This window comes from Dama dama, chromosome 10 (assembly GCF_033118175.1).
Source record: "Dama dama isolate Ldn47 chromosome 10, ASM3311817v1, whole genome shotgun sequence".
Lineage (NCBI taxonomy): Eukaryota > Metazoa > Chordata > Mammalia > Artiodactyla > Cervidae > Dama > Dama dama.
The window spans coordinates 30,911,450-30,936,377 of NC_083690.1; the positions used below are offsets into that span (position 1 = coordinate 30,911,450).

General features: G+C 39.8%; 2 protein-coding genes across 2 annotated transcripts in view; one reads left to right on the forward strand and one right to left on the reverse strand.

Moving 5' to 3' along the window:
- The window catches only part of AUTS2 (activator of transcription and developmental regulator AUTS2), a 1,187,145-nt gene that overhangs the window by 411,371 nt on the left and 750,846 nt on the right, over window positions 1-24,928 (reverse strand). The window lies entirely within an intron of this gene.
- Window positions 2,157-2,970, forward strand: LOC133064074 (large ribosomal subunit protein uL30-like). The gene has a single exon (XM_061154025.1). It carries the CDS (start codon window positions 2,177-2,179, stop codon window positions 2,921-2,923), a length of 747 nt encoding a protein of 248 aa, XP_061010008.1. The 5' UTR covers window positions 2,157-2,176; the 3' UTR covers window positions 2,924-2,970.

Here is a 24,928-nt window from a genome sequence, read left to right on the forward strand (position 1 = left end):
AGAAGTGGCTGGTCTCGTGGTGGTGAGGTATTTAGAGTACAAAGGGACGGTCGGATGGAGATCCCACCTCGAGAGGAAAGGAGGAGGCAAACAGCAAGTCCTCTGGAGGCTGGCAGCGTGTTTCACCGCGTTGGCTGATCTGAGAGCTCCCCACCACCCTGCTGTTGCTTGTCTCACGGAGGGGCCCCTCGACAGAGAGGCAGGCTTCACCCTTTCCATGGGAGAAAAAAAAAAAAAAAACAGACTTTTGTCAAGCCCAGGCACTGGGGTTTTTGGCTGGGAACGCTCTGGCTAATTAGGGATAGCATGAGGTCTGTGCTGCGAAGAATGCCTCAGAGACACAGAACAGATTCTGCTTTTAGCTCCTCGTAAGAGAGAGACTACGATGAACGTGCTGCTTTCTAAGCGAATAAGCTCTCTGCAGATTATGTAACAAGGAACAATGAATGGCTTTCTTGCAGGCGATGGGAGGCACAACGCTGTTCAAAGCAGTTGAAAAAAAAAGGCGACAATTTTACTCGGGATTTTAGGTCAATCTTCTCTAACCTCTTTATGAGATCTTCAAACATTTTTTCAGATCCTGAACCACATGGAGTGGCATGTCAGAGACAGTTCTTGTCAAGGGCCACGACAGACTGCTCACTTGCGTTTTACACAGGCTGTGTTAAGCACACGGGCCAGAACACATAACAGCCTCTACCCTGCACCTCCTAATAAATAAATGAAGGCAAGCTTAAAAATAAAAACCACCACCACCACCACCAACAAAGAACAAGCAGTGGTTGTTAGATTATGGAAAAGCCAAACAATAAAATACCTTGTGGCTACTGAAAATTACACTTTGCTATTCTACCAAGTAACATTAAAAGAGCACCAGAATATATCAACAGGAAAAAAAAAAATGACAGAAAATTTGATTTCATTTGTGGGAACGTGTACAGACTTCATCAATGTTTGTATATCAGCACAGAGGGATGGAGAGATGCTCAAGGAAAAGCATATCTGGGTGAAAAGATTATAGGTGTTTCTATACCTGAAAGTACCTGAAAATTTCTGTACCTGAAATTGTTCCTTGTTACATAATCTGCAGAGAGCTTATTTGCTTAGAAAGCAGCGCATTCATTGTAGTCTCTTACGAGGAGCTAAAAGCAGGTTTCTGTAGCTGAAAATTTTTTCCCAAGAAGGATGTGTCATTTTATGAAAATCCATTGAATCATTTTAATGAAAAGTAAGAATAACCATAATGCAGCACAGTGAAAAATAAATGCATTCAAAGGAGGGAAGAATCATGCTGATCAGATTGAGGAAGGTCTCTGAGATCAGGCGGTAAGTGAAATGTATGCAGAGGCTGAGGATGGGGGTGGACAGGCGATGGCCCCAGGTAGGAAATGCAGTGAGCGACTGGAAAGTGACAGAGAACAGGGGACCGGCTAAGGGAGCAGCCAAGAACCCACTGTGGCTGCAATAAAAGCAGGGACCTGCAGTGGGGATGGAAGAAGATTTGAGAAGGAGGTTGGAGCTATGCTTTCAACTGCCTTTGATGACAAAGATTGTTGCCATTTAATTTGAAACAAGATCCAAGGGTAATTTGTGTGTGTCTGTGTGAAGGTGGGTGTGTGAAGGGGTTGACAGAGGAAGTAAGTTTTAGGGAAATTAGTAATATTTAGGAAAGATCAGAGTTGGGGACAAGAGGAGATATGAGAGATGAGTTAGAAAAGTACTGAAACATTCCAAAGAGCAAGCAAAGTAACAAGGAGATGCTGAACAGATATAAGAAAATATCAATTTGGTCAAGCTTAGGGAATTGAAATTGGTTGACTGAGAAGTTCAAGAAGAAGAGTCAAACAAACAAGGGCTGCCCTGTGGTCAGTGGTTAAGACTGCACCTGATCAATGCAGGAAACACGGGTTTGATCCCTGCTCTGGGAAGATCCCACCTGCCAGGGAGCAAATAAGCTCATGTGCCACAACTACTGAAGCCCGCACGCTCTAGCGTCTGTGCTCCCGGACAAGAGAAGCCACTGTGATGAGAAGCCAGAGCACCACAACATAGACCCTGCTCACCACAACTAGAGAAAGCCGGTGCACAGCAACGAAGACCCAGCACAGCCAGAAATTTAGAATAAATAAATCTTAAAAAAAAAAAAAAAAAAAAAGCCTCTTTCCGGGCTGGAACCATGGAGGGTGCAGAAGAGAAGAAAAAGAAGGTTCCTGCTGTGCCAGAAACCCTTAAGAAAAAGCGAAAGAATTTCGCAGAGCTTAAGATCAAGCGCCTGAGAAAGAAGTTTGCCCAAAAGATGCTTCGAAAGGCAAGGAGGAAGCTTATTTATGAAAAAGCTAAGCATTACCACAAGGAATACAGGCAGATGTACAGAACCGAAATTCGAATGGCTAGGATGGCACGGAAAGCTGGCAACTTCTATGTACCCGCGGAACCCAAATTGGCGTTTGTCATCAGGATCAGAGGTATCAACGGTGTGAGCCCAAAGGTTCAAAAGGTGCTGCAGCTCCTTCGCCTCCGGCAGGTCTTCAGTGGCACCTCTGTGAAGCTCAGCAAGGCATCAGTTAACATGCTGAGAATTGTGGAGCCATGCATTGCATGGGGGTACCCAAATCTGAAGTCTGTGAATGAATTGATCTACAAGCACGGTTATGGCAAAATCAACAAAAAGCGAATTGCCCTGACAGACAACGCATTGATTGCTCGATCTCTTGGGAAATACGGAATCATCTGCATGGAGGATCTGATTCATGAGATCTATACCGTTGGAAAACGTTTCAAAGAAGCAAACAACTTCCTGTGGCCCTTTAAATTGTCTTCTCCACGAGGTGGAATGAAGAAAAAGATCACCCATTTTATAGAAGGTGGAGATGCTGGCAACAGGGAAGACCAGATCAACAGGCTTATTAGAAGGATGAACTAAGGTATCTACCAGGATTATTTTTGTAATCTGGTCCATTAATAAACAATTGAAACATTGAAAGAAAGAAAAAAAAGAGTCAAGCATTCGTCAGGCACAGGCAAGGCAGGAGGAGGAGGTAATCAGTGAGAAGCTGAGATTACTGTCACATTCAGCTCGCTGCTACGATGTGCAGGAGGCTTTAGGACACTGAGCCTGGATCGGTCAGAGCTCATGTCCCAGAAATTACTACCTGGACTCTGTGTGCACAGACACCCGTAGAAACGAAGTTCTGTGAGGAAAGATACTTAGTTTGTTTGGTTCGGTGCTGTACTTTCCTCCCATAAAACAGGGCTGGGCATATAGTAGGAACTCAAAAGTACTGACTGATTGAATAGAGAAATATTAACACTGAAATTAATGAATCAGCGAGAGAAAGCCAGCGAGAGCTGAAAGCAGAGCCTTGGGGATGGATAGCAGGTGGGAGCAGGAGGAAGTCAGGATGACAAAAAAGGAAGGAGAGGCGCTTTAAGCTTGCAGTCCTGCCATCTGGTGAAGTTCTGTCTCTAAATTCCTGTGGATAATTCTCTACAATTATCTGAGTCTCAGGTTTTTAAATCATATATAATGTTTAAATTAGGAGGGATGATGATCTTGAAGGCTCCATCCAGGTCTAGAATTCAATGACTTAATCATTGTTGGCTTATTTAACTTTTATTACTGAAATTTTCTTATATTTGTGTTAACCCCAATGATTTGCAAAGTTTCCTGAAGGGATGGAAATGTCTCTCCCCTAAATTGCTTAATATTGTAACTTTCTCATAAATCATTGCGCCAACAGATAAGCTTGATTTGACTTTGTCCTTTTGTGTACTGAAGTATAATTTGCACACAGTGAAATGTAATGACCTTAAGTATACTGTTTGTTGTGTTTTCACAAATGTATGCACTTTTACCTGCCTTCTTATCAAAGTTTAGGACATTTACATGTTCATTGGATTTTTATTTCTTAATGTTTACATTATAGGGAGCCCAGTTGAGCTATCCTTATTCCCCTTCTCTATCTTATCAATATCTCATTGATACAGCAGTTATGTAATCAGTTATTTTCAGATATATAAATCTGATTTTTTAAATATTATTTCTTCCATCTATTTTGGTATCCCTGCCCCCTGCCCCCCCGCCATGTAATAAGACAATAAATTCAATTGAGAGCCCCGGACAAGATCAAACATTTCTTATGTAGTATCATTACCAAGTTTTTTATTTAAAAGAGAAAATCCTAAGCCTGAGTATTTCTCCAGAAGAGGTTAACCTACAGTCTTCTATACGAAGTGAGTATTTGGACATTCTAGGAGAAAAACACTTAATTCATTTTGAGTCAAAGATAAATGTGTTTGATAGCATTTTTTTTTTAAAACATGCTGTTATTTTTTCAGGCTAGTTTGGAATATTTCTTTGGTTGGGTCATGAGACTGTGGCTTTTGAATCATCTGAGCCCAAACACCATTCGGCTGACTTTGGCTCCTTCCAGGAGGTAAGGGGAGCTCTGCTTCCTCCTGTTTTTCATCAGATACAATTTGATATTTACCCATTTCTGACACCTGGCTCGGGTGAAGCCCATGGGTGCCAGTTCAAGCTGGGCCACATCCCAGACCTTGACGGGTCCTCTGGATCTGACAAGCTCAAGCTCAAATTCTGTGGGGTCACTTTGGCTCTGTTTTCCCCCACCTTTTGAAGAGGCAGGCTTCCCAGTCATAAACCCAAGCCGTGGACAAGAGCCCTCCCCTGAGATCACAGCCATGGACGTGGGCCTGGCTCTGCCAGCAGAAAGGGGGGACTGCTTTTGCGGTTAGTGTTAGACGTCAATGCTGGAGGCTGGCTTCCAGGCAAAGTCTCCAACACTCAAATTCTCCTAAAACAGAATAAGAAGCAACTCATGCAACTAAAATTACCAAGGCTGTCCTCCTGATACTTAAACAAGCAATTCCACCTGCACTGAATTTTAAGTACTTTTGGCCTCTATATGAGAAAATATTCTACACTGTGTATTAACTTTGGTTGAGCCTGGAGCCACGTTAATCAGAAAAGAGGAGGGAATGTCATTTGTGCCAAATCCCAAGTCCTTGTTCAAGCCACTGAAACACTGTAAGTTTTCTAGCTCTGGATGCTGAGGAATTCCAAGAAGACTGTGCACAAAAGAAGTCAATAAATCAAATAATCAACATAAATTTATTGAACTACTTCAGACACTTTGCTCACTGCCAACCCTATTTTGTACATGGTCTGTTGAGACCCTGGAGAACATGAATGTAAAAAGATGACTCTGTTATCTCCTCGACCATGATTTGGATTTGGTTGAAATATCTTTTACTTGTAAGCCACTCCAGCACAGCACAGTTATTTGTTCCTCGTACAACAAATAAACCAGGCAAAACCTCTTAGTACCTGCCTTGTGTACCAAATAAGACAAAAGCTAAAAAGGAGTTCTCAGGACGCTTGAAGTAAAAGCAATGATGCACCAAAACTGAAGAGTAATAATATGAGTGTCCTAGTGTAGGAATCCTCTTCACCTGATTGTTGTTCAGTCGCTCAGTCGTGTCCGACTCTTTGTGACCCCGTGGACTGCAGCACACCAGGCTTCCCTGTCCTTCACCATCTCCCGGAGCTTGCTCAGACTCATGTCCACTGAGTTGATGATGCCATCCAACCATCTCGTCCTCTGTCATCCCTTTTCCTCCTGCCCTCAATCTTACCCAGCATCAGGGTCTTTTCCAATGAGTTGACTATTTGCATCAGAAGGCCAAAGCACTGGAGCTTCAGTTTTAGCATAAGTCCTTCCAGTGGATATTCAGGATTTATTTCCTCTAGGATGGACTGGTTTGATCTCCTTACAGTCCAAGGGACTCTCAAGAAGAGATTTTCTAGCCTATGTTTGAATAGTGCCACTGACAGGGAGCTTACTACTTTTCAAGGGATCCAGTCTACCACTGTAGAGCTAAGCATTGTATTCTGAACTGAAATTTGCCCCTTTAGAATCTCTGCATACAAATGGCCTGAATTCTGTCCTCTCAAGTGACACAATTAAGTCTAGTGGCTCTTCCATGACAGTTCTTTAAGCTACCTGGCACCTAAACCTAACCTCAAAGTTGTGAGATTTCAAAGATGGTTGAAGACATGGTTCTTATTCAGAGGATACTAGAAGTGATAAACATGATGTGATAGGACTTCCATGGTGGTCCAGTGGCTAAGACTCCATGCTCTCAATACAGGGGGCCAGGGTTAGATCCTTGGTCAGAGAACTAAATGCCACATGCCGCAACTGTGTTTGCATGCTGCAACTAAAGATCCCTTATGCTGAAACTAAGGCACAGTGCAGACAAATAAATAAATATCAAAAAAAGAACATGATATGAGAACTGGACTTATTCCCACCAACTTAAGTGGAAAAAGCTGTGACGTTCATAACAGCAGTTGAAAAGGTAGTGCCAGTCCTAATAAGAGTTACAAGTGGCATGAATAACATAGCATAGAAGCAGTATTCTAACAAAATCACAAAGGTAGGCCATGGTTAAACTTGCATAATCCTTACACTACAGTTTACAGTCTAGATGGTTTGGGGTCCATACATTTACAGCATTTTAACATCTGCCCATCACTAGGCTTAATAATTTACATTTATATAGCACTTTAGAGCTTTCAAAGAATTTTACATGTTATTTTATATAATTTGATTTTGAAATTCAAAAGTGACATCAGGCTTTGGAAAATAATAAGCCTTTTACTAACCATGCCGAGAACATAATGAGATATACAGATGTAATCCACTCTTCTGAATGGCTTCCTGGCACCCAGAACCATGGACTCTGAAGTAGCAACTTGTCTGCCATAAATTTATTTCCTTTTTCTTTTTTTTTTTTGCCAATTTTTCCACTCAGGTAAACTTGTTAACCTTGCTAAGCCTTTATTTCCTCTTCTGCAACATACAGATCACATACTGTGGGCCTTAAGTAAAGTAATTCACATAAAGAGCTAAGCCCAGTGCCTGATATTACAGGATGAATAAATGTTTGTGCTCACTGATCCTTTTTGTTCATCATAGCTAATAACTAACTTCTTTACTACAAAATTGACCTTATTAGGATAGATGACATGTAAAAGTATGGTAAAAATACCTGAAGTACCATAGAGCCTAAAAGAAAAGTGTCAGTTCGGCAGTCTGAAAATTATTGTGAAGATCACTTCCAGGTATCTACAGAAAAGAACTAAAAGCAAGTACTCAAACGTGTTCATAACAGCACAGCATTATTTACAATTGCCAAAAGATGGACACAACCCATGTGTCCACTGATGGACAAATGGATAAACAAAATGGGATATATATACACATACAATGGAATAGCATTGAGCCTTATTAAGAAGGAAGGGAATTCTGGTACATGCTTCAAGATGGATGAATCTTAAAGACATTATGCTAAGTGAGATAAGCCATTCACAAAAAGACAAATACTCATATGAGACACTTAAGAGTAGGCAAATTCATAGAGGCAGAAAGTAGATGGTGGTTGCCAGGGGGAGAGTGAGGAGGAGGAATGAAGAGTCATTGTTTAATGGATATAGAGTTTCAATTTTACAAGATGAAAAGACTAATGGGAGATGGATGGTGATGAATGTACTTATTGCCACTGAACTGTACAATTAGAAATGGTTACAAATGGTAAATTTTATGTTATGTATATTAAAATGGTAAATTTTGTTATGTGTATCTTCGCAGAATTAGAAAACCCTATGAACACTGCAATGATATTCTAACAGACTTTAAGCTTCAAAGAATATGAGGCACATTCCCTATACTAGAAGCACTTAATATCCAATTAAGGAGACAGAAAACAAACTAAAATGACAAATGACCATTTAAAATACTCTAAAGCAACAAGCAAATAGATAAACAAGCATCCTTGAAACTACGACTTGCCAGTGACATGATCCAGTTGGTGGACATTAGCCATAAGTTATATGCCAGATGTCTTGGGTCAGTCTTTGTGTCACAAAGACTGTGACCTGAGGTTTCACTCAACAGCACTCCATAACAGAGCATGGTTATTAAATGCTAAAAATCAAGAGGCTCCCAAAGACGCTTAGTGACTGACAGCTTCATCTCCCAGGCTTTTTATACTTCATCATGCAAACACAGACAATGCGAAACAGTTACTCTAATTAAGCACTTTCCTTATCCTCCCCTCGCAGAGCTGCATTGGAGATAAAGGATAATGGCACTAAATGAACAGGTTAATTAGAGACAGCATTTACCCCTGCAGGCCTTCCAGTGGAAACACCATTTCACACCATTACATCACACAGGAGAGCAAGGCTCCAGGGACTGGCTCCTGAGAAAGCCAGTGACCAGAAGAGAACAAAGCAAGCGGTGCAAAGAGAGAAATCATGCTAGCATAACTTATCCAGGATTTCACCCCATATTTCTTGAGGGCATGAGCTGGCAAACGATAGCCTGCAAGCCAAATCTTACCTGCAATAAGATTTTGTACAGCCTGTAAGCAGAGATTAGATTTTGCATTTTAAAAGTGTTGTTAAAAAAAAAAAGTAAACAAATAGTACTGTATGACAGAGACCTATATGGTCACAAGGGCTAATATCTGCTATCTGGTCCTTTACAAAAAAGTCTGCCAACCCATGCTCTTGATGAAAGGAATTAAGCAATGTGTTCAACACCAAAAGAAGGAGGAGAGAGAGAACTGTCAAGTGATCACAAGAGAACATTTTGAAATACAACCCTATCACCAGTTGTCATCCTACAAATATCTTCATTTGATGCAGACGTGTCCTTTTAGTTCACCCCTTTTGTGAGCTACAAAGCTCTCCCACTTTGGCCATTGAGGAAAAAAAAAAAAAAAAAACCCAGCAGAAATGTGAGCAACTTATGAATTCAAGCAAGTTTCAAAAAAAAATAAGAACACAAACTTGTCTACTCCTCCCTTCTCACCTCTTCTTTCTCCAACCTGGTCATTATTTCAAAGTTGAACATGTTCTTGCAAAAATATTGTGATTCAAGGTGGTGCCTGCTATCATTCCATTGGTTTGGGGTGTTTAGGACCAAGCTTTAAAATAAGTTACAAGTTGAAACTTGGCAGAGAGAAACAGACACTCAGGGCAGGCACCAATTTTATGTAATTTGAAAACAGCTGGTTTAGAATTTGCTAATTCATAGGAGTTCAGGAAAGAAAGCAAACCTCAACAACCTCACCTAACTGAAAATACTTGCATTCTGAATAGAGCTCAGTGCCCATTCAGAGTCTGCCATTAATTCAGCCAATGTTTTTCTTCCTAGAATAATAAATACTTTCTTCAACTGAAATGTGGGATCATTACAAATAAAAATATTGCTATGATCTGACTGTAAGTGGATTACATATTCACTTTGCTTTATTGGAAGGGCCATGAGGGGTATGACTATAACTTATGCCTTCTCTTGCATTCCATACTGCCTAGTTGGGCACAAAATTGGCACTAAAAAAACACTCATTTATGAAATAATAGTGTAACAAATGAAAACTAGTATATGAGATTGGTTCACCCATGCAAGGTACACATATTTTAATGTGGTTATTGGCAAAAGCTGAAGCTTCTTGGCTGTGGAATAAGGCTCTAAAGTTCAGAAACCTCCAACAGAACTTTAACATAAATCTGGTCGTGCTTCTAACAGCTCTGGTCTCTACTATCTATGTGCCTTCGAGATGGAAAAGGTCACTCTATACGCCTTCTTTGTTTCACAAATATTTCAACACTTAAATTTTTATCAGGATGGGGTGTTTTTAAAAGACCCTCCCTCTGAAAGAGGGGCACGTGATCGCTTTATGGTCACTGTTGAGAGAATGTGCGTTCCCACCTACATTATCAAGGAAGAGCTGAGCACACGTGCAGAGAGAAGTAGCGTGCTCCCAGGAAGGAGCAGCGAATAGGCCTGAGTTGGAACAGCTGTTACCAAGGGCTGCTGTGCTGATGGAGTCTGTACACTGGGTCTGTGAATGGCAGTTTTCCATTTGCAGAGAACAGTAACTTGTTTAAAACTTCTTGCTTCATCGACTTACTGTCCATCACACACACACACACACAGACACACGCACAGACACACACAAACAGCATGACCTTGAAACCAGGCCTGGTCATAGGGGCAGAGTGTCTTCTAGGGCTGCATGAGGACAGGGACTTAGTTATCTTTAGCTGGAAACGTTTCAAACTGATAGGATCTTGATGACCTTAATGCCTCATGTCTTTCACCTTCTCTTTAATATATGAACATATTTCTAAAAAGGAAAACATCATATCACTTGATAGGCCACTCATCTCAACCCCAATAAAGTCACTCCCCTTTTCACAATTTTAAAAAGCTAGTCCTTTCTTATTTTCTTGCCCTTTGACTACACATCAAACTAAATGTTACTTACAAGCAATTGACTGCAAGTTTGTTTAACAGCAAGACATCCCTTTAATTAACTGCCCTCTTTTTTATTGGAGTTGACAGGCAATACATTTGTAGCATCTCAACTGATTACATGAAGTCTTAGGTAGTTATATGCCAGTTGGAAAAGAAAAAGTAGCCTACATTAATCCTAACAGATAGGTCTTGTGGTTAAGAATCACACAAGGCAAACCGATCCCAATAATTTCAAAGACCCTCAGATTCAATGTCATTATCAATTTTTTTAACTAGGAAGAAAATATTAACTTCATTAATGAGAAAAACCTATGCTTTATCCCACTTTTCAGAACAAAAATTATTCTTGAGGGATTGCTGATCTTTCCCTCAGACTCTCTCTGCTTCATTGTAGAAATTCTATTCCTAAAAACTTCCCTAAGGAAATAATCAAGAATGTATAGCAGGGGCTTCCTTAGTTGTCCACTGGCTAAGACTCTGTACTCCCAATGCAGGGGGTCCAGGTTTAATCCCTGCTTAAAGAACTAGATTCCATATGCCACAACTAAGACTTTGCATGCTGCAACTAAGGCCCAGTGAAGCCAAATTAATATTTTTTTTAAAAAAAGAATGTATACCAAAACTTAACCAAAAGTATATTTACTGCTTCCCTGCCTAAAATGGATAAAAACCATACTAATGCTTCATTTCAAAAGTTGGAAGTTAAGTTAGATAAAGCATTGTAATTCACAGAGAATACTTACACAGCTTATGCAGTTATCAGAAATGGAACTGTAGATGACACAGAGAAAATACTCATGATGTAATGGTTAGTGAAAAACAAATAATTCTAAACAATATATATGATTTCAACTTTGTTCACTATGAGCAGAAAAAAGACTAGAAGGAAATAAATGAAAGTCATCCAATTGTTATCAGTGTGGGGAGGAGTTATAGTGATTTTTATTCTTCATACGCTCTCCACGCTTTATACAATTTGCTCATTTTATAATAAGAACCAAAGTATAATTTAGAAGTATATTTCAGAAGAGGGTTCTCCCATAGGTGTTAATTAGATGATTTTCTAGACTCAGAGCTGTCTAGCAAACCACTCCCAGTAGCAGTCAAGTCCTTAACTAGAATGACTGCTCACTGACACCATCTCCATCTTCTCTAGATTACCTTGAGAACTGAAAAGAAAAAGATAGTTTGGGAAAAATGTCTACTCCTGCATTTATAAACAAGAAAATTCTCAGTAGGAGGATGAATCATTAAAAGCAACAACAATAACAACAACAACAACAACACCCACGCTTGTTATCCAATACTCACATTGAACAGGTTTATATCCACACATTTTAAGAAACCAACAGGGAGTCATAAACCCAATTCAATTTAATTGGGTGCTCTCTTGACAGAATTGTTATTAATAAGGTTGCATTGTACAAACCTCCCTGAAATCCCAAATGCTGCTGACTACACCGGCAGAAACATTTAACATCCAGCATTCAACATGCAGTTCTGTCTGCTCCTCTGTCCCAGGCCCCTCCTGCAAACCCCTCATCCTTCTCCTTCTCCTTCCCCTTGGATTCTCAAATCAAAGAAAACGCTTGTCTGGAGCAACCTCCATAAATTATTCACATGATATTACAGTGTATGTCAGCAATCTCGCAGTGTTTAAAAAACTTAACTACAAGCCAATTAAAATGTAAACTGAGAAAGACGGATGGAGCTGGTTGCTCTGGTGTGAACTTGAGCAGCTCATAACAATATGCACTCCAACTTCCAGACCTGCTAATTTGACAGCTACTTTCATCAGCAGAGCCTCCCCCTCCCCACCATGACTTCATCCCCCTCCTTTAATGCAGTGGTTCTCCCAGGACAAATGGTTCTGTATCCGTCCACATTCAGCAGATGAGTCCCCTGGGCCTTGCAACCAGCCCAAGCGCTCAAAGTGGAAGTTATTAACAAGAGTTTGTTTCTTTGCCTCTTTGTTTTTAAGGATGTGTAATATACCCTTCCTTTTCTTTACAGGTTGCAGTTTATAAGTGAAAGAAGTTTTTAAAAAAGGAAAGAAAAGACAAAAGGAAGAAGAAAAAAGTAAGCAAAGATCATGTATCAATGAGAAAAGGTCCAGGAAGTCTGAAAGCTAGCTAAATGGGGATCATGTTCTGAAACATGTTAACTTCATTGTTTCCATTTCAATTTTTTCTATGCTATGCTTCACACCAATGGGTCTAAAAGACATAATTTCACTTACTGGTGAAGCAACTAAGAGACTAAAGGCAAGGAGTACCTGCTTTGGTTTTGAGAAGAAGAGAAGATCTGTACTACTGCACAGAGATAGGCAGTTCTGTTAAGACCAAAAGATAGGTTCCCCCTTTAAAAATATTCCAGCACATCTTCCTCCACATCCCTCTTCCTGACCTTCTTTTCCACTTCTCCTCTCTTTCCGCATTATTATAAGAAATCTGTCTGTAATGAAACCACAGCAGGACCTGACAAGGAGGGGCATTAGAACATGAGTCAGATTATCAGCACTTCTGCACTGCCCACCTCTTCTTTACAGAATATGCGCGTTCTCTTCCTGAAACTTCACAACTCAAATTTAAGACAGGGACATCTGATTCTTCTAAAGAAGGGCTTGGACAAGGAAAATTCATAGTTTCAGCAATGGGAATTTGGCACCAATCTAACAGCATATTAAAAAGCAGAGATATTACTTTGCCAACAAAGGTCCGTCTAGTCAAAGCTATGGTTTTTCCAGTGGTCATGTATGGATGTGAGAGTTGGACTATAAAGAAAGCTGAGTGCCGAAGAACTGATGCTTTTGAACTGTGGTGTTGGGGAAGACTCTTGAGACCCCCTTGGACTGCAAGGAGATCCAACCAGTCCATCCTAAAGGAGATCAGTCCTGGGTGTTCATTGGAAGGGCTGATGTTGAAGCTGAGCTCCAATACTTTGGCCACCTGATGCAAAGAGCTGACTCACTGGAAAAGACCCTGATGCTGGGAAAGATTGAGGGCAGGAGGAGAAGGGGACGACAGAGGATGAGACGGTTGGATGGCATCACTGACTCAATGGACATGGGTTGGGTGGACTCCGGGATGGACAGGGTGGCCTGGTGTGCTGTGGTTCGTGGGGTCGCAAAGAGTCGGACATGACTGAGCGACTGAACTGAACTAACAGAATCATTTTCTACTTTAGTTCTCAGGCTTTTCAGTTTTAAGACTTAGACATACAACTTAAATATAAAGACACAAATGGTCTTCATTCCCCAAGGAGAATAAAATAATACCTTAATCCTAGAAAAATCGGTGACCTTATGGTAATGGAAAATCACCTTTATTGAGCTCCTCTCTGTCATCTGGATATATCTGGTCAATCAGAAAGATCAAAGTTCTCATAGGCATGGCACCTGTTCAAATCAACACAGGAAATGTCTGTACCTATGAGCTAACTGAGTAAGTGTCTGCGTGCTCAGTCATGTCTGACTCTTTTTCAACCCCACGGACTGTATTACCCAGGCTCCTTTGTCCATGGGATTCTCCAGGCAAGAATACTGAATTGGGGTGCCATTCCCTTTTATAAGGGATCTTCCCAACACAAGGATCGAACCCGTCTCCTGTACTGCAGGCAGATTCTATATCATCTGGGCTACCAGGGGAGCCCAAGAGCCAGCTAACTAAGACATCAATCAGTGACCCATGACAACAAACTAATGTATTATAATAGATTCTTTTATCTTTGAAATTATTCATTATCTTGAAAAGGTACACAGTTATATGATCACTGCATGCTCAAAAAAAAAAGGATCACTGAATGGCTATAACTGGAAATAAACAAAAGTCTCATGAGGGACTTTCCTGGTCGTTCCAGTGGCTAAGACTACTTGCTTCCATGAGAAGGTGTGGGTTCAATCCCTATCAGGAAATTAGATCCCACATGCCACAACTTAGACCAGGCACAGTCAAATAAATATTAGAATAAAACAAAATAACAAAAGTCTCATTAGTAGACACTATTAATGGAAAGGAAGTGAAGGAGTTCAAGTCTTTGATCAAACTTGGAAACTAAGAGGTTCAACTGAGGAAAACTGATCAGTTGATTTTATGAATTTCACACTAGGTTTTCTCTCTGCTATTAGTCAGAGAGGAGTATGCACACTGTAATTATATCTCAATATTTTTTTTGTTCAAATTCAGTTAGCAGTTGTCTCAGAAAAGCTTACAAGTCAAAATAAAGGCAGATGGTTATCTGAACAGTACATACAATCAATAAATTCATTCCACTATTTAATCCTGCTGAATTATTTACAACAGTGGCTTTCTAGTCCCACAGTGATTCAGAATCATGTGGGGAAATTTTCTTTCAAAAAAAAAAAAAAAAACAGATAATACTGGGGCTATATTTTCAGATATTCTGGTTTGACAGGTGTATTTAAAATATTTTCATAAAAAGCAGAGACACTGCCAACAAAAAAAAATAAAATAAAATATTTTCAGATGATTTTACTCTAGTGCTGCCAAGGATTGAGAACAACTCATCTGACTGAGAACGGTAATCTCTGGTCACTCATTACAGTGGAACACGGCAACATCACAGACTGGACAAACTAGAATATGCTGCCTTCAACTCATGCTTAGCCCTTAACTGCCTGAACTGTCCTTCTATTCATATCAGCCTCTTGGTATTTCTTTCTTAGGTTTTGGCTTAAGTCCCAGTAATGTGCTTTGTACTTTATGCCTTAGTTTTGAAAATAGGGCTTCTGATCAGGGAAATGTAGTTTAACACCACAATGAGCCATCCACACCACTAGGATGGCTCTAATCAAAAAGACAATAACAATGAACATTGCCAAGGATGTGGAGACTTTGTAAATGCAAATTTTACACTATTTCATTATGTGACTACAAAATGGAAATGATGTAAACTTAAAATGATCCAGACACTTTAAGGAAAAATCTGGCAGTTACTCAAATGGTTAAACTACATGACTCAGCAATTCCAGTACTAGGTATATTCTTAAGAGAAATGAAAACATATGTCCACACAAGAACTTGTAATGAGTGTTCATAGCAGCATTATTCATAATAGTAAAAAATGGAAACAATCCAAATGTCCATCAAATGATGAATGGATAAGCAAAATGCAATATATCCTTTGAATGGAATATTATTAAACAATATAAAGAAATGAAGTATTACTACATGGATACAACACAGATAACATTAAAACATTACATGGATACAACATGGATAAACATTAAAAACAAGTGAAAGAAGTCAGCTGCAAATGGCCACATATTGTATATTTCTATTTATTTGAAATGTCCAGAACAAGCAAATCTATAGACAGAAAGCAGAGTACTAGTTGCCTAAGGCTGAGTACACGGTGGGGGTAAGGAGACAATGATCAAAGAGTGCAGGGTTTCTGTTTCTTTTTGACAAGATTTTGGCCATGCCACGTGGTATATGGGATCTTAGTTCCATGACCAGGGATCGAACCTGTGCCCCCTGCAGTGGAAGCACAGTCTTAATCACTGGGCCACCAGGGAAGTCCTTAGATTTCTTTTTTAGATAATAAAAATGTTCTAAAATTCATGGTGGTGAAGAATGCAAAGTTCCGTGAATATATTAAACACCCTTGACAGGTACACTTGAAGTGGGTGAATTGTGTGGTATGTGAATTCTATCTCAATAAAACTGTAAAAAATATAAAGAAAAGAAGGTTTCTGTTCTGACGTCTGACTTGGCAGCTCACCAATCCTCCAGTGTTCTGCTGGGGCTGGGGGTCCTGTCTGGCGTGGTCACGGCCCCTGTGAACAGCTGTCCTGGACCTAGCTTGTTGATAAGATCTTTTGGTTCTAATGTGCCTCTTGGCTCTCTGGCTCCTAGTCTTCAACATATCCTAGTCTTCCTCATCATAATACCCTTTGGACAGTCAACTGTCCCTTCTGAATGGCCATGTACAAATGAGACTAAAGACCAGGGCTTTATTCTGAGGGTAACAACAGAAAGTCATTAAGGTTTAATGGGCAGTAGTATAAAGACAACCCAGGAAATAACATGAAGTCTTTTAACTGACCTCACTCATTTCGTGTTTGGTAACAATTTCTCCTTTCCTCCCACACTTCACCAGCTCCCAGTAATGAGGCTCTAGTCTCTCAGTTTGGCCTAATGTCTCATAATTCCTTCCTCCAGTCCTCTCCTCTTCTTTCTGGCCGTCCTCATTCCTGCCCCCGGTATAAACCATTTTCACTCCACCATCAAATCTTTACTCAAATCATCCCTCTTGAATCCTTCTGCTTTTCTGCACTTTCCCAGTTAAACCTCTTCTTCAAGATCTAGATGTAATGCATTATGTTTCATGTGATGATTTCCCAACATTATACTAACTAGGGCTGTAAATGATATAAATTAAACAAACCCCAAACTCATATCATGAGCTTTGTCCCTCTGACCTAGCTCTCTACTCTTTAACAGCAAGAATAAAGTCATAAACTTCTCTTGATTCCATACTGTGCCAAAGTGCTAGGCCAGCAGCTAACATACTCATAGACTGACTGATAAAAGGAACTCATTTTTATTTCCAAGAATTTGTGTACAGTCAACTTCTCTGGCTTCTTTTCTCTCTGTCGTGGTTTCCCTTTCCATTCCCAGAAAGCTTGCCTGTGTGCATTTCCTTTTCTCGAGGCTATGTGCTGTTACAGGAGAAATCACTCCCTTGGGAAAATTATTGATGGGCAGCTTCTAATTTTAAGCTACAGCTGAACTAAGAAACTGAATCACAGCTGCATTACCATTTCATTCTGCATGGAGCCCTAATGATAAATATTTAACCAGAACAACTTCCCTTTCCTTTGCTGCTATATTCTCATATAATTATTTTAACAAACGGCTGTTCCAAACATTTACCACTCTTGTCAAACCTCTAACTACTCCCTGTGGATGGTATTTTGCTGCTTCTATCACTAAGAAAATCAATAATATTCCTATCACCTCCATATACACTGATGTTTGTGTGTTAGTCACTCAGTCATGTCTGACTCTTTGTGACCCCATGGACTGTAGCCCACCAGGTTTCTCCATCCCTGGGATTTTCCAGGCAAGAATACTGGAGTGGGTTGCCATTTCCTTCTCCAGGGGATGCTCCTGACCCAGTGATCAAACCTGGTTCTCCTACATTGCAGGCAGACTGTTTACTGTCTGAGCCACCAGGAAAGCCCTATGGTTTAACCCATTGTTCAGGTCATCAGCACTGCCCGTCAAATATTTTCTGTTTTCCCCTAGTTCGAGGCACTCTGATGGCCCTTTGGGGTTGGGTGCAGCCATGTGACTTGCTCTGTGAATACTGCTGAGGCAAATGCTGAGATGCAAATGCTGAGATGAAGCCTCCATCAGCCTGGATCCTTGAGAGGCTAAAACAGACAGAGCCCCATCCTGATATGTGCTGCGATATGTGGCCCAAGTAAGGAATCTTCATAACTTGAACAGACTTAGGTCCAAAGGCTGTTTGTTACTGCAGCAGAACCTACAGTATCCTCCCAATACCTCATTTTATCACTATCTTTCCCATCTATTACCCAGGAAGACATGTAAATCCTCACATTGAAGCTTACTCTAGTTTTCTTCCAGACGGTATTCCCACCTAACTCTTTTTCTCTGAGATATATAGTTCATTCCCTTCCTCTCATTTCTTTAAGCTCTCCTCCTTACAGAAACAAACACACACAAAAAACAGCACCACTTACTGAGTATCTTCTAAGCCTGTAGGTGTTTTCACATCATGACTTCATTTAATTCTCACAAAACTCCAAGAGTATTAGCTTCACTTTATACATGAGGAAACGGAGGCCCACAGAACTTGTTCAAAGTCCTTACCTAGTCAATGGCAGGCCTGAGATTAGATATTTGGGCTGATTCCAAAGATCTTACCATCCCAATGACATATAGATTCCTCAGTCTACAAATATATTTAATTCACTCTCCTACACACATCTACCCTTCCACTCTGCTTCTCCTTCATGCCATGGCCTCCTCTTCATTTCTCATCATGCACATGTTTATTGTCTCTATTTTTTAAACCTATGTTTCACTGTCTTTTTGAACTTGGAAGAAAAGCGATGACAAACTTAGACAGTATATTAAAAAGCAGAGGACACCACTTTGCCCACAAACGTCTCTACAGTCAAAGTAAGGACGTGAGAGTTGGACCATAAAGAAGGCAGAGTGCTAAAGAATCGATGCTTTCAAATCATGGTACTGGGGAAGACTCTTCAGAGTCTCTTGGACAGCAAGGAGATCAAACCAGTCAATATTAAAGGAAATCAATCCTGGATATTCATTGGAAGAACTGATGCTGAAGCTGAAGCTCCAATACTCTGAACACCTGATACAAAGGGCTGACTCACTGGAAAAGGCCCTGATGCTGGGAAATATTGAAGGCAGGAGGAGAAAGGGGTGACAGAGGATGAGATGGTTGGATGACATCACCAGTTCAATGGACATGAGTTTGAGCAAACTCTGCGAGATAGTGAAGGACAGGGAAGCCTGGCATGCTGCAGTCCATGGGGTTGCAAAGACTCGGTCATGACTTAGTGACTGAACAAGGAACAAGGAAACTCAGACATCACTCTCACCATTTCACTGACACAGTTCTTCTGAAAGGTCAGTGGCCTAGCTGGCAAAGCCAGTAGTCTTCAGAAGACTCACATCTTTCTGTCCTACAGTATCAGATATTATTACTTCCACTTCCTGAAAACTTATTTGCAAAACCACTCTTTTCTCAACATCAAAGAATACCTCTGACCATTCCCCTTGCTGAATACTCCTTTTGCAGCCCTCAAGAGGGAGCCTACGCAAGCCCGGGTCTTCAATTAGTGATTTTATTTCTAATCCCAACCTTAATCTTCAGCTGTCAGCCTAAATTCTCTACCAAGCTGTGCCAAAGTTCTTCAAAGTCAGCATCTCCAAAACCCAAGGGCTTCCTCCTTACGTCCATCCTCCCCTGTTCTGCTCACCATCGTCCACCCAGCCTTCTGGCTTAGGTACACTCCCTCCTCCTCTTCTCCCCCAGTTTTACACATTTATCCAGTTGCTCAGATCTCTCAATTACCACTCTGAAATTTCTCTGGAATGTTCCCTCTTCTCAAACACTACGAGTATTGCCCTAGGTGAAGCTTCCTCACCTCTGATCTAAAAGAGCCCCTGTGGACTTCCCTGCTGGTCCAGGGGTTACGAACCGCCTGTCAATACAGGGGACATAGATTCAATCCCTGGTCCAAGAAGATCCCGTGCGCGACAACTACTGAGCCTTCGTTCTACTGCCCGCGTGGTGCAACTAGAGGAAGGCTGCTCACAACAGTCAAGATGCAGGGCAGCCAAAAATAAACAAACAAAATTAAAAAGAAAAGAAAAATGGCAAATCAACTTAAAAAAAAAAAAAAAAAGAGCCCCTGTCATTCCCCTGAGGTTGTCCACATTAATTCATTGAAAAACAAATCTGATTATGTTACTCTTCTGCTTATAAACCTCTCTGAGGTCTATAGGATTTAGACCCTAATCTACTTTTCTATTCCATCTATCAATATTCCTTTACAAATACCTCTATGCAGCCGTAGAGAAGCTGTTGTTATTCTGTCGCTAAGTCATGTCTAACTCTTTGCGACCCCATAGACTGTAGCCTGCCAGGATTCTCTGTCCATGGGATTTCCCACGCAAGATTGCTGGAGTGGGTTCCGATTTCCTTCTCCAGGGGATCTTCCTGACCTAGGGATTGAACCTGTGTCTCTTGCATTGCAGGTGAATTCTCTATGACTGAGCCAGGGCTACCCAGTTCCCGAACAACATAGCCGTCATTTGCTCTGTCTCCACTACCTTCAGTTCATCTAACAAGACTGTCTTGATGCTTGAAGGTACTTTGTTTAGGAAGACTTTACTAACCTCACAGGCAGCGTAAGTTCTATCCTTCTTTATGTTCTCTTGTCAATTGTGTTCATATTTCTATGCCATCTCTTATAATGGGTTTTGATATTTGCTTGTAGGTCTATTCCCTAAGAAATATTGGTTTTAAGCTCTGTTTAATCAGCCCACAAAGGACTCAGAGGCAAAAATGGCAGGTTTTGAGGTATGATTCTTTTGCTTTTTATAAACGATGAGCCCATATAAGCTTGGTTTAGAGATTTACCAGATAAAACAAAATTGGAAAACCATCATACTGCAGCATAAATTCCTCCAAGTGAGATATCTCACAAGACGTTGGAACCCTAGACTGTAACGTAATGACTGTCACAAGGAAAGTACCCAGAAGATGTTTGCTAAACGAATGAGTAACTCCCTGGGCAATGAGCTAATCACTGTCCCCTTACACCTGAGCTTTTATTTTAAGTACAGTATGAAACTTAGTAACCCTCTCCAGGTTGCCTTGGGAGACCAAAACCTCTTAGAAACAAATCTGTTTATTAAAAAACTATGATAGTTGTCATCAAAATAGCATTGCTTTAGAAGCATTCGGAGTACAAAGTTTCTTAGCAGCTTTGGTTCATTACCAAAGTAGGCATTATCTTAAAATTGATCTTATCTGAAGGTTAAACACACTTAGCTCCTTGTCAGAACACTTAACTCTCCAATATGGTCAATTACCAGGTAATAGTGTCCACTTTCTCATGTCTTACTACTTAAATGGTCTGATCAATAAATAAGTACACACTGCATTATTAAGAGCTTGCTGATGTCAGACACGAATGGAAGAAATCTCTGAACTTCTAGTCTTAAAAATAACATTTAAGTTCCCTATCACTTTCAGGTATTTTATAAGTCTCTACTGTGTTCATGGCACAGAAATATAATTTTCTTCGAACCTGTGATCTGCATTAGAGGTGTCACATGCAAAATGGATGGACTGGTTTTTCAATTTGTTATGAGTTTGAGTGGCATTTTATTTCTCTTAGTAATTACATGATAATTGACCAAGTATATTGGTTCCTCATCAACACAAAATATTTAAAGGCATCAAAATAAAAGCAATTCTGAATCCAATAATCTAATGGGAAGTGACAATATTTGTATCTTGCTTGGTGATGGAACTTGCCAGCTCTTCTGCAGAATACAGTGGGAGAGTCAAGGTAGAAAAGGAACACGGTGGGGGGAGGGGGGAGGGGTATCTGATCCAGTTATCCTTTCACTAAATGTACTTTCCTTATAGATGGTTGTCTTAGAAATCATTTTAGTCAGTTAATTTTTAAAATTTCTTTCAATCCTTTTTATAATAAGCTTTCTTAGACTCTACACTTACAATGTTTAAAGTGAACTACTGAACTTGGAGAGAAAAGAAGTAACATTTTAACTACCTACAGAAGTATTAGTCCTAGATGCTTATGAGCGCACACTGATCTCAATGAAATTTTATTAGCAATTTATCATCAAAGATTATCCAAACCAATCCAAGAATATTTAATTTACTTAAAACAAGGCTGAACATTAGCTGGCATTTACATGAATAGTTCTGATCCTGCCTCCAAAACATCAATACCTAGAGCCATTGAAAGGTCTGATGCTGTAGTGGAAGCTTCAATACTCGGGTCATCTGATGTGAAGAGCCAACTCATTGGAAAAGACACTGATGCTGGCAAAGATTGAAGGCAAAAGGAGAAAGGGGTGGCAGAGGATGAGATGATTAAATAGCATCACTGGTTCAATGGACATGAATCTGAGCAAACTCCCGGAGAGAGTGAAGGACAGGGGACTTAGCAACTGAACAACAATATCTACCACGGAGAGTGACTGAATGTTCTCAAAGAGTAGAAATGAATCAAATCTATCTCTCATAGACGAGGAAACGGATGTTCATTCTTGCCTGGCATCTGACAGTAAGAGACAACTGTCACTTCTGAGTCTTTAAAACAAACAGGCTTCTATTTATTAATGCCTACTAGTCCTAGACGGTTTAAACTCTAAGTTCATTTTTTTTTTCTTATATAGACAATGCAGTGCTTTCTCAGTGAGCCAATCTTCCTTATATCCACAGCAAAATGACGAAGACAAAGGTTAACATGATATTAAAAAGCATACAAAATACCATGAATTTGGCCATACCCTTCTGTGGACTCTACTTAAACAAAAAGAAAATATGCATATATGATAAATAATAACTGCTAAAATATATTCCATTCCTATGATGTGTAAGATGTGCTTCTAGCTACATATGTAAGAAGTCCACAGCATGGTCTCTGGTTCTTAGTTTATAATCTACTAAAAGAAATAAAATCCTCATAATAAAAAGATAACCTATGAGACAGTTAATTGACAAGTGAGATGAACAGGCCACAAGAGGGACTATTAGAGGCCAAAGAAAGAAGAGCTCAACAAGGCTGAGTGAGTCTCAGAAAGTTTTTAGGAAAAAGTGTCATTTAAGCTGTTTTGTTTAAGTACAGAATTCAGAAGCATAAAGAACAGAGTGCATGAGTTGCAATACATATGGAACACAGTGAGGAAAATGTTTGAAAAGTGTAGTTAATTATACAAATATCTAATGAGTTATAGGAGAATAAACAGCAAACCATAACACTTGGATATTTCATCAGCAAAAATATCTCCATTTAAATAAATAATTCTTTTGATAAACACAATATTTATTTCAGAGCAGTTAAAAATAAGACTACCAAAACCTTCAAAAATGCCCATTTCCGAGATTATGTTCTAAGAAATTCCAAAACTCAGTTAATAAACACCAAGATGAAAAACTGAACAAAACTTAAGTGTGTAGCAATTAGAGATTAGTTATTCACGTTACCGTGTACCCATGGAATGGATCAAAACAGCTGTAGGACAATAATTAATAAAATGAAAATGTATACTATTAATAAAAATATCTTGGGGATAAATATTATTGTACTAGTTTATTACCATCTGTGTATTAACAAGAACAAAAAATTAAACATACATATAGGAAAAGATTGAGAGGCTATGTATCCCAAAGTCTCTTGTTTCTTGAATTCTAAAGGGGCTAATGTCACCTCAGAGTTATGGAGATAATTTATCTTTCTTGAAGCATGGCTGCTACTTAAGAGCTGAGAACCTGCCTCTTTCCCACCTAACAGTGGACACCATGGTCCATGGACGCCACTGTGGCTTATAGATTTCCATGTGTTAGTACCTTGCATGGTTCTGGAGAAATTGTCTTTTCAGTATCTGTTGGTATAAAGAATTTGGAATACTTGCTAATGGATAGTCTACTTTTCTAGGACTTAGGATTTGCCTGTTTTAGAATATACAAAGTTGATAGTTGTCTTCCTTAAAAACAAAATCTTCTTTCTGATTAAAAATAGAAAAACAAAGAAAGAACTATTATCCTGTCACATGTAAAGATAAATACTCCAACTTCTTAAAATGAATTTTTCTGGTTTGGAATATCAGAGAACATACTTGTTTCTTAAGATGGCATGGAATGTTTTAGTTTCCCTGGGAAGAAACATTTAAAAACTAGATCCTAGTATGGTATTTCTGGAGTTGAATGTCTTATCTGAGCCAGAATCTCCATGAATTGTGTTGTTCAAACTTGCTTAGCTTTCCATGGTAAAGAAGGAAGGTTGGAAAGGGAGTGAAGGGAGAAACCAGGTAAAGAGAAGAATGGAACAGAGGAAAGAAAAAAAGAAGCCAGGTGGAGAAAAGAAGGAAATAGTGACGAGAGGGATATTTAGGGACAGACTGGCTTTATTTCCCAAGCTGGTCTGGTTCTTGTTTTATTGGAATTATTTCACCATCCTTAATTGTCATCAGTATAAACACCCAATCTGCTCTTAAAAGAAACCATTCCCGCTGATGGAAGTAATAAATGACAGTGCCCTAGGAATGGAATCCTGAGGTCTGCATAAATCAGCGTTTGTCATCTTTTCAAATGCTAAAAAATTTCTGTGGTTCCAGCATTTCCAGGAAAGGCTCAGTTGAGTTTCCATAATAATCACTTCATAGACTCTAAGTTTTCTCTTTGAATTGTCAAAAGGTTAAATCTACCCTAAAGTAGAATTAAATGTGTGTGAGTGAGCATGAATGTATGCACAAACATATGTTTTACTTATGCATGCATACATCAAAACACACATACATATATATATACATGTATGTGTACATGTGTAAAAATGTGCATATATATACATATCCATGGCTTTCCAGGTGGCTCAGTAATAAAGAATCCAATCTGCCTGCCAATTCAGGAAAAGGGGGTTCAATCTCTGGGTGGGGATGACCTCCTGGAGAAGGAAATGGCAACCCACTTCAGTATTCTTGCCTGGGAAATCCCATGGACAGAGAAGCCTGGTGGGCTACAGTGCATGGGGTTGCAAAGAGTCAGACACGACTAAACAACAATACATACCTACACACACACACACCCGTGCTCAGTCATTGCAGTCGTGTCTGACCATTTGTGACCCCGTGGACTACAGCCCATCAGACTCCTCTGTCCATGGGATTCTCCACGCAAGACTACTGGAGTGGGTTTTATACATATATAAATACATATGTCCTTCTTCAAATTCTCTAATTTCAGCAAGTCTTTATTCTATTTAATAGCTTCCAGAGTTGAAATGTCTCAGGCAG

Bases quoted from the DNA above. Each gene is read 5' to 3' on its own strand.
- LOC133064074 (XM_061154025.1), top strand. From the start codon at position 2,177: ATGGAGGGTGCAGAAGAGAAGAAAAAGAAGGTTCCTGCTGTGCCAGAA.